This window comes from Somniosus microcephalus, chromosome 27 (genome assembly GCF_052327205.1).
Source record: "Somniosus microcephalus isolate GS21.2 chromosome 27, FLI_Smic_1.0, whole genome shotgun sequence".
Classification (NCBI taxonomy): domain Eukaryota; kingdom Metazoa; phylum Chordata; class Chondrichthyes; order Squaliformes; family Somniosidae; genus Somniosus; species Somniosus microcephalus.
In genome coordinates this window covers 41,270,158-41,280,512 of record NC_141013.1, presented here as the reverse complement: position 1 = coordinate 41,280,512, position 10,355 = coordinate 41,270,158, and the positions used below count along the sequence as shown (strand labels likewise).

Sequence of the window (10,355 nt, the reverse complement as noted above, 5' to 3'; positions counted from 1 at the left end):
CTTAATACGTTAAGCCGCGCCATTGTAATTGACTCCTTTGGTCCTGGCAAATGGTTAGCGGCACTTGCCTGCTATAGGTGGCCTGTTATAAATGTACAGGAAACTTTGGTTTATCCGGAGGTTAACTGTCCGGAATGCTCGATCCACCAGCAAAAATCAGGAGCCGTTTTGTTAGGTTTTTTTTCTTTTTGTTGCTTTTTTTTTCACCAGTCAGGCTCTGCAAGGTCTCGCTGAAGCTGTTGCTAAGCTACAGAGACGCTTGCAAGGTACGGTTGACTGTTTAGAAGCTGTGCAACAGGGTTTGTTGCCAGATACAGAGCTCAAAGCTCCGTATGTTTCAACATTAGCGCTGGTTTGTCCGGCAGTTTTGATGGGACGGCAACAGCTCGGTCCTGTCGGTGCCGGATAGCACAAAGTTTCCTGTAGATGGTATTAGTGGTGGGGAATGTATGTGCTCCTAATGGGTGACACTCTGCTCAGAGTTCACATCTGTAAAATCAACTTTATACAGTCATGTTGTGTGGTTAAGATCTAAAAATAAGACAGAATTACACCCATGACCTGTAGTCAGACATATCAGTTTTATACTTTTAACTTTTATTTCCAACTGTCTTGAAAGTTACCAAAGTGTTTCTACGCAATTGCCTCATAAATCTATTGAACCATCTGTTCAAACTATGCAGTTCTTTTCTCCCTTAAGTTATCTTTCTATCAGCCGCATCAAACACAAAAACCAGAGATTCCCAATGGGTAGTAGGAAAAGTAGCAAGGATCCCGAATACCTACATTGTGCCTCACATTAAAAAAAAAACGATTGCCTCAAATTTCCCAGGAAATAATCAAAAACATTTTAAACCCTGACTTCACTGTCTCTCACATCAATCTTAAAATTCTTTCCACATCCTTGAGCAGCCATTTGCTTTCTCTCCTATACCTTATTTATAAAACTGGGTGTTCTCAGACTCATCGTGAACAACACCAGGGGAGGTCTACTAGTTCTGTTGGTAGAGGGACAACTTAGGGGATTCTGCCCCTTCTTCAGTTTAACTGACAAGGCTGAAGCCATCATATTTGCAAACGTGGAGAGTTAGGGCTCATTCCAAAATTCTATAGACTCTGGCACAGTTCCCATGGATTGGAGGGTAGCTAATGTAACCCCACTATTTAAAAAAGGTGGTAGAGAAAAAATGGGGAATTATAGACCGGTAAGTCTGACATCAGTAGTGGGGAAAATGCTAGAGTCCATTATAAAAGATGTAATAGCAGAGCACTTGGAAAACAGTGACAGGATCGGACAAAAGGTAAATCATGCTTGACTAATCTACTGGAATTTTTTGAGGATGTAACTTGTAGAATAGATAAGGGAGAAACAGTGGATGTGGTGTATTTGGACTTTCAGAAGGCTTTCGATAAGGTCCCACATAAGAGATTGGTATGCAAATTTAAAGCATGTGGGATTGGGGGCAAGGTATTGGCTTGGATAGAGAACTGGTTGGCAGACAGGAAGCAAAGAGTTGGAATAAATGGGTCTTTTTCCGAGTGGTAGGCAGTGACTAGTGGGGTACCGCAGGGATCGGTGCTAGGACCCCAGCTGTTCACAATATATATTAATGATCTAGACAAGGGAACTAGATGTAATATCGCCAAGTTTGCAGACGACACAAAGCTGGGTGGGCGTGTGCGCTATGAGGAGGATGCAGAGAAACCCCAGTACGATTTGGACAGGTTGGGTGATTGGGCAGATGCATGGCAGATGCAGTATAATGTGGATAAATGTGAGGTTATCCACTTTGGTGGCAAAAACAGGAAGGCAGATTATTATCTGAACGGCAATAGATTGGGAAAAGGGGAAGTGCAACGAGACCTGGGTGTCCTTGTGCACCAGTCGCTGAAGGTAAGCATGCAAGTGCAGCAGGCGGTTAAGAAGGCAAATGGTATGTTGGCCTTCATAGCGAGAGGATTCAAGTACAGGAGCAAGGATGTCTTGCTGCAGTTGTACAGGGCCTTGGTGAGACCACACCTTGAGTATTGTGTGCAGTTTTGGTCGCCTTATCTGAGGAAGGATGTTCTTGCCATGGAGGGAGTGCAGCGAAGATTCACCAGACTGATACCTGGGATGGCAGGAATGACGTATGAAGAGAGATTGGGTCGATTAGGCTTATATTCGCTGGAGTTTAGAAGAATGAGAGGGGTTCTCATTGAAACTTATAAAATTCTAACAGGACTACACAGACTAGATGCGGGAAGGATGTTCCCGATGGCGGGGGAGTCCAGAACCAGGGGTCACAGTCTAAGGATAAGAGGTAAGCCATTTAGGACAGAGATGAGGAGGAATTTCTTCACCCAGAGAGTGGTGAACCTGTGGAATTCTCTACCACGGAAGGCAGTTGAGGCCAATTCATTAAATATATTCAAGAAGGAGTTAGATATATTTCTTAAGGCTAAAGGGATCAAGGGATATGGGGAGAAAGCAGGGACAGGGTACTGAATTTGGATGATCAGCCATGATCTCATTAAATGGCGGAACAGGCTCGAGGGGCCGAATGGCCTACTCCTGCTCCTATCTTCTATGTTTCTATGAAGTGATACATTTTAGTAGGAAGAATGAGGAGAGGCAATATAAACTAAATGGTACAATTTTAAAGTGGGTGCTGGAACAGAGAGACCTGGGGGTGTATGAACACAAATCTTTGACGGTGGCAGGACAAGTTGAGAAGGCTGTTCAAAGGGTATAGGGGATTCTTAGCTTTATTAATAGAGGCATTGAGTACAAAAGCAAGGAAGTTATGCTAAACCTTTATAAAACACTGGTTAGGCCTCAGCTGGAGTATGGTGTTCAATTTTGGGCACCACACTTTAGTAAGGATGTCAAGGCCTTAGAGAGGGTGCAGAGAAGATTGACTAGAATGGTATCAGGGATGAGGGACTTCAGTTATGTGGAGAGACTGGAAAAGCTGGGGTTGTTCTGCTTAGAGCAGAGAAGGTAAAGAAGAGATTTGATAGAGGTGTTCAAAAGCATCAATGGTTTTGCTAGGAGTAAATAAGGAGAAACTGTTTCCAGTGGCAGGAGGGTCGGTAACCAGAGGACACAGATTTAAGATGATTGGCAAAAGAACCAGAGGGGAGATGAGGAGAGAAACAATTACGCAGCGAGTTGTTATGATCTGGAATGCACTGCCTGAAAGGGCGGTGGAAGCAGATTCACTAGTAACTTTCAAAAGGGAATTGGATATTTGAATACTTGAAGGGAAAAAATTTACAGGGCTATGGGGAAAGAGCAGGGGAGTGGGAATAATGGGATAGCTCTTTCAAAGAGCTGGCACGGGCACGATGGACTGAATGGCCTCCTTCTGTGCTGTATCATTCTACAACTACAATTCAAAAGCACTTAATTGACTGTAAATGGCTTTGGGACATCCTGAGGTTGTGAAAAGTGCTATATAAATGCATGTTCTTTCTTTCTGTTCCTTGGCTTCAGTTGGCAGTGGGTTTGGGTATGCCTTTGATGGCAGTGAGGCAGGTAAGATAATGCGAGAAGTGAGGGCAGTAACTGGGACCAAATATTGATTTCAGGGAGTGAAGCTGCTGTTGCCAATCTCGGATCAGGCCCAGGTAACACTTACGGTTCTAGGCCCAGAAACAGCACTCTCCCTGCCACCATTGCTTGCTTGGGTCAAAGCCATCTCATCAATAGGTCACACGGTCCTATGTGACAGTGGTATCACAGAAAATTTAACACCAAAAGGAACTCAATCCTTCCCTTTTGTAAATATATTTTCTACTTACCCATTCTCTTTAGTCCCTTAAATGATGCCATTCTACAAGACACATTGCTATTAATAAAATATCTCCCCATGATGTCTGTGGTAGAATGCAGTGCATGGTATGGTACTGAGCCACAGAGCAGGAGGATCCGAGCCGTCTTCTGTCTCTTTACTAGTCCTATCACCATCTCGTCTGGTTTTGAATACCTCTTAATGTCTCTTCGCTTTTCTTTTGTTCTTTCATCCGCATTTCCCAGCCCCCAAACTGGCCTTTTAATCGGTTTCATTTCCTGTGTCTTTGCAGTCCTGACGAAGGGTTTCGACCTGAAACGTTGACTCTATTTCTCGCTCCACGGATGTTGCCTGGCCTGCTGAGTTTTTCCAGCATTTTCTGTTGTTATTTCAGAGCAGGAGGAACCTGGGGTTAATTCCTGGACGTACTGTTAGCTGATTCCAGCCAGGAAAGCAGTAGGAGTGTGCGACAATTGCAGCTCAGAATCCCGTGCACAGAGCATGGAGAAACAACTCGGGTTCCTGCTCCTGGTCAATATTTATCCCTCAACCATCACTAGAACAGATTATCTGGTCATTTACCCCATTGCTGTTTGTGGGAGCTTGCTTGTGTGTAAATTGGCTGCCGCATTTCCATTACAACAGTGACTACACTTCAAAAGTACTGCATTGGCTGTAAATAATGACGTCCAGAGGTCGTGAAAGGTGCTATATAAATGCAAGTTCTTCCTTATTTTCTTTCCTGGTCACTATTCACTTGCCCCTGTTGCAACATGTATAAGTGGACTTCCGAACCCAGTACGCTCCACCGTTGAATACGGTCTACTGGCTTACACCTGTAGAAAGAAAAGATTTGCATTTATATAGTGCCTTTTGTATTCTCAGGACAGCCCAAAGACTTCACAGCCAACATGTACTGTTATGTAGGCAAGTGAGGCAACCAATTTTGTACACAAAAGGCTCCATAGCCAACAAGTAAATGTGTTTTTTGTGTTGGTTGAAGGAGGAATGCTAAAAAAAAGAATTTGCATTTATATAGTCCTTTCGTGACCTCAGGATGTCCCAAAGTGCTTTATAGCCAATTACTTTTGAAGGATTGTTGTAATGTAGGAAACACACAGCCAATATGGGTACAGCAAGGTCCCACAAACAGCAATGAGATAAAATGACCAGATAATCTGCTTTTCCAGTGTTGGTTGAGGGATATATAAATGGCCAAGACACCAGAGGGAACCCCCCTGCTCTTCTTTAAATTGTCATGGGATCTTTAACATTCACCCGAGGGCAGATGGGGCCTCGGTTTAACCTGCCACTCCCTCAGTACTGCACTGAAGTGTCAGCCTCGATTATGTGCTCAAGTCATTGGATTGGGCTTTATCCCACAACCTTCTGATTCAGAATCGTGCATGTTTTCCACTGAGCCACGGCAGACACCTTGGTTGACCAGGACATCCTGTTCTTGTTTGAAGAGTGTCATGGCACCTGAACAGATAGATAGGGTCTTGGTGTAACCTCAAACCTGAAACATAGTAAGAAAAGTACAATGTTGTTTTATCAATACTTTTCCAGCCTTGGAAAATTGCTAGAACACGCTTTGCTCTGGTAAGTTTTGCCCTGTGTTGTTTGGGGTGCGGGGAGGTGAATATTGTCACATGATCAATGACACACTGCAATATTCTCACCAATCAGACAATTACACACACAAATTTAAAAAAAACTGAAAATGCTAAAAATCGCAAAAACAGAAAGTGCTGGAAACACAGTGTAGGAGCATGTGTGGAAAGAAGTTTTGCTTCTTTGGGACTGCTGTTTGTTTTCATACCTAATTAAGTGGCTTCCAATTTTGTTTCACCATCAGAATAAGTAGATTTCCAGCATTCCCGCGTATTTCTTTTTATCTTAACCGGCATTACAAGGCGCCTTTAAAATTAGAATGCAAAAAAAAAACCCCGAGTTTTGCAACCTAAACGAATTAATTTAAAATCTCGGTGTCGCACAGAGCTGATCTCACAGGGTTCGCTAACCGGGCTTTCGATTGTGTCGGTGCCAGCCAAGCCCCTGTTGATTGCCTCGGCACCAGAGCCCGCGATCAGGAGCAGGCAGCGTTTGAAAGTGGCAGCAATGAATGAGCGCCCTTCCCCAGCCTCTCTCACACACACAGCGAGCGCGCCCCAAGCCCAGTGTCACTTTCTGCACGGAAATCCCACCCCTCCGCTCGCCTGCCATTGGCCGCCGCTCGAGTATCGGGATTCCATTTGGAACGTCTTGGCCGGCTGGCCGGCCGCTGATTGGCCGGTCGCGGCGTCACAGTGTTTGCCTGTGTCAATTTCGGTAACTGACGTTCCATTCCATGCAGGGCGGCGCGGGATCGCAGCAACTTCCAGCCTTCATTCTCCATCAGGGGGGCGGCTGGGGAAAAGGAGGGGGAAAAGAAAGCAAACTTTTTTGAGCGGCGGGAATCGTTCCCAATGGATCAGCATAGGCCGATCGGGGCAGCGGTTTAACTTCGTCCCCCGGACCGGTAGCCGAATGCGCCCACGTCGGGGCCTCAGGAAGGGATGATGGATTCGCAGAGCAGGGCGCGCTAACGCCGAGGGAGCACTGAGCGGAGAGAGAGAGAGCGACAAGAGCTATTTGCTTCCCCACCCATCCACCCCAACCCCTGCTTGCGGAGAGCAGAGGGCGGCCGGTGCACCAGATTCTTCCGATGGGCGCGCCCTGGCCGGTCGGAGCGCTTTGACTGTGTGGCTGGCTGCGAGCGGCTGTGAAGTTGCAAACCTTGTCCCTCCCTCCCCTCTCAAACTACTGTTAGTTCCTTTCGCTGTTTTACCAGCGGCCAGTCCGAGTGCAGCCACACCCTCCCTGTGCTTCCTGATAGGAGATGCGGGCTCCGAACTGACTTTGGCATTCCAACAAAACAAAACCCACTGCAACTGGAGCTGCTGCCGGTTGGGTTTTAAATTCTGCAACTGACACTAACTTGTGGGTTATTTTTAAGCAGAACCCCCCCTTTCCATCTCTCAAAATCTGAATCGTCAGAAGAGAATAGAATTGCAACGAGAGAGAAAGGAAAAGTGAAAAGGTTTTGTGTGTGTGTGTGTGGGGGAGAGTTTCTGTTAATTCTCCCCGAAATCTACATCATTGAAACAAGTCCACCAAGAAGTGAAGAGGATTTCTGTTCATCTCCCCCACCCTGAATTTGGAGAAGCAAAAGAGGCAAAGTGAAGAGGATTCTCTACAAGAAATAAAAAAGCTTCCAGCGACAGAGCACCATCATGGACAGAGCCAGGAGGCGGTGGGCTCCCAGAGAGAGGACATGCACCGCGGGCTGTGCCGGCCAAAGGGATTAAAGTGTGTGTGTGTGCGCGCGCGACGGACCTTCTTGTGTTTGCAAAGCATCGACAGGAGTGGGGGACTGAGGCTGCACCCACCCCTCCTTGTGTGGGGGGAGAAGAAGAAGAAGAAGAAGAAAAAAGGCTTCTTTTTTAAAATTTTCGCTTCTTTTGGTTTATCATTGTTTCTTTGCCCCGTTGATGGAACGATGATGCGCGCAGAGAGAGATCCTGGGCTCAATCGGAACTGCGCTGGGCTCAGAAGCGGCATGCCAGGGGCCGCCCGGCGCTATGGCTAGTAGCGGCTCGGCCAAGTCGACAAGCAGCGGTGGCGGCGGCTCCGGCTCCCAGCAGCGGCGGAGACTGGTGTTCGTGTGCGACATGTGCAAGAGTAAGATGCAACTGGTGGCCGAGTTGCTGCTGCTGTCCAGCGACAGCCGGCCGGTGCAGAGCGACAGCCTGCCGGCCGCCTCGGGCGACTCCTTCGAGCGGAGCCGGGACACGGTGATCGCCCGCACCAAGGGGCTCTCCATCCTCACCCACGACGTGCAGAGCCAGCTCAACATGGGCCGCTACGCCGAGGTGGGCGACAGCCTGGCCGAGCTGTGCGAGCTGGTGGTGGCGCTGGTCGAGTGCTCGGCCCAGGCCGCCTACCTGGCGGCCGCCCAGTCCCCGGGCTGGCGGGCGGCGGCGGCCGGCCTGGTGGACCGCTACCGGGTCAGCCGGGCCCGCCACGAGGTGGAGCAGAGCTGCGGCGTGCTGCGGACGGCGCCGGTGTCGGAGCTCAGCCCGCCGCTCTTGCTGCAGCTGTCGCGGGCCATCGGCGGCGGCCTGCGCAGCCTGACCGAGGCCTGCGCCCTGGCCTCGGCCCGCAGCGGCGACCGCTTCGCCCGCCAGCAGTTCAAGCTGGGCGTCAAGTGCATGAGCGCCAGCGCCACGGCGCTGCTGGCCTGCGTGCGGGAGCTGAAGGCGAGGCCGGGCGAGGCGGCCCGGGCCCGCTGCGTGTTGTTCGGCGGCCCGTTGCTGCAGTCGGTGCAAGCGCTGGTGGGCTTCGCCACCGAGCCGCAGTTCCTGGGCCGGCCGGCCGCGCTCAGCCCCGAGGGCCGGGCCGTGCAGACGGCCGTGCTGGGCGGCGCCATGAGCGTGGTGTCGGCCTGCGTGCTGCTCACCCAGTGCCTCCGTGACATCGCGCTGCCCCCCGACGCCAGCAAGCTGCCCGGCTACCGGCAGCGGCTGCACAGCTCGGCGCTGGCCGTGGCGGACGGCTGCAGCCTGCTGTCCCAGGCGCTGCGGGAACGCTGCTCACCCCGCACCCTGCCGCCGCTCAACTCCCACCCTCCCGAGTGAAGCCCCGGGCCACCAACAACAAACAAAAACATTGTTTCCCTCTTAATACCAAAGAATCCTCGGGCACCCTGTGTGTGTGTGTGTGTGTGTGTGTGTGTGATGATGTGGAGATGCCGGTGTTGGACTGGGGTGGACAGGTGAGAAGTCACACAACACCAGGTTATAGTCCAACAGCTTTATTTGAAATCACAAGCTTTCGGAGTTCACCTGACGAAGGAGCAGCGCTCCGAAAGCTTGTGATTTCAAATAAAGCTGTTGGATTATAACCTGGTGTGTGTGTGAGTGAGAGAGAGACAGAAGACAGCTGGCCCTTCGGCCCATCCTGCCTGTGCTAGCTCTTTGGAGAGAGAGTTGGTCCCACTAACCCAGAGAAGATGGATTTTTTCCCCCTCCTTTTCTTTCCTAAACCTAGGAGTTTTAAACAATGAAACAGTTTCAAACGGTAACAAAATAAAGGCTTGATCGTGCTGGGTGCGGTTCAAAGTCTAAAAGTGTCTTCCGGATATCCCACCACCATCATCATCATCATCATCACAAAGATTATTAAGAATTATAAATCGAATCAACTCATTGCGGTTTAGAAAGGGTTTTTACCTCAAATTAACAGTGAGCGCGCGCACACACACAGTGACAGCGGGATGGAATGTAGCTCCGCCAAGTATGTGTGATCTGTGGAATCAAATGGTGAGCGAGAGAGAGAGAAAAGTGAGTCTGGTGTTCGTGCAAGGGAGTGTGCAGTTGTGATCGTGATCTTTTCACACCTCGGTTCTAACAGTTGGGATAAAGCTGCTGTGAGTGATTTTTTTTTCCAGTTTTACACTATTTGCCAGACGTGGAAGTCTATGTCAAGTTTTCTTGCATGTACTGGAGTATTTATTTCAACATTAAAATGTTATGTTTCTCATGAGACCTTTTTTTGTTAAATGTGTTTAGTAGGGTTTTTGTTCTAATGTATAGTCCCGTTACATATCCGAGAACGTACTGTGAAGTAAATATCTGCAAAGACAAGTGACTTATGTATGGGTGCTGCTGTTGTGGATGCCGAACTGAGCCTATAACAGTGTGTTGTAATTCCAGATAATGTATAAATGTGATCTATAACAAAACCTGCCCTTCTGATCTATTAGCAGCGCAGTTTAGAGCTTGTATCTGAAATGCTGCCGTATCCTCCACCATCCAGTCTGCCTTTGTTAATGCAGAAACACCAGTGACTGTAGTGCTGGGGAGAAAAGATCACGATGTGTTTATGTAAACTGAACATTGCCTTTTTTGTTGCTAATTGACCTCCTTTTCCTGCAATCATGTATTCCTTGTTGGGGTTTGATCCCACGGTTGGTAGCTGCCCCTGGTACATTGCCTCAGTGTCCACTGTGAGTGTAGCTCCGGTAGTCACACAGACTGGAACCTCTGCTCTCTCTCTATGCTGCCTGAGGCATCGAGGGAGTTGAAACTAGTTTTCCTTCAGGACACTTTTTCAAATTAATTCTCGGGATGTGGACGTCACTGGCAAGGCCGGCATTTATTGGTCATCCCTCGTTGCCCTGAGCAGGTGGGCCTTTTTGAATCGGTGCAGTGTAGCAGTACTGATGCAACTGACAGGACTGGACAGACTAGATGCAGGAAGGATGTTCCTGATGGTTGGGGAGTCCAGAACCAGGGGTCACAGTCTAAGGATAAGGGGTAAGCCATTTAGGACAGAGATGAGGAGGAATTTCTTCACCCAGAGAGTGGTGAACCTGTGGAATTCTCTGCCACAGAAGGCAGTCGAGGCCAATCATTAAATATATTCAAGAAGGAGTTGGATATATTTCTTAAGGCTAAAGGGATATGGGGAGAAAGCAGGGACAGGGTACTGAATTTGGATGATCAGCCATGATCGCATTGAATGGCGGAGCAGGCT

General features: G+C 48.7%; 1 protein-coding gene across 1 annotated transcript; it reads left to right on the top strand.

Moving 5' to 3' along the window:
- Positions 1-6,051: 6,051 nt before the first annotated feature.
- On the top strand, positions 6,052-9,362 carry tlnrd1 (talin rod domain containing 1). The gene has a single exon (XM_085968876.1). It carries the CDS (start codon positions 7,400-7,402, stop codon positions 8,453-8,455), a length of 1,056 nt encoding a protein of 351 aa, XP_085825002.1. The 5' UTR covers positions 6,052-7,399; the 3' UTR covers positions 8,456-9,362.
- The last annotated feature ends 993 nt before the right edge of the window (positions 9,363-10,355 follow it).

Bases quoted from the DNA above. Each gene is read 5' to 3' on its own strand.
- tlnrd1 (XM_085968876.1), top strand. From the start codon at position 7,400: ATGGCTAGTAGCGGCTCGGCCAAGTCGACAAGCAGCGGTGGCGGCGGC.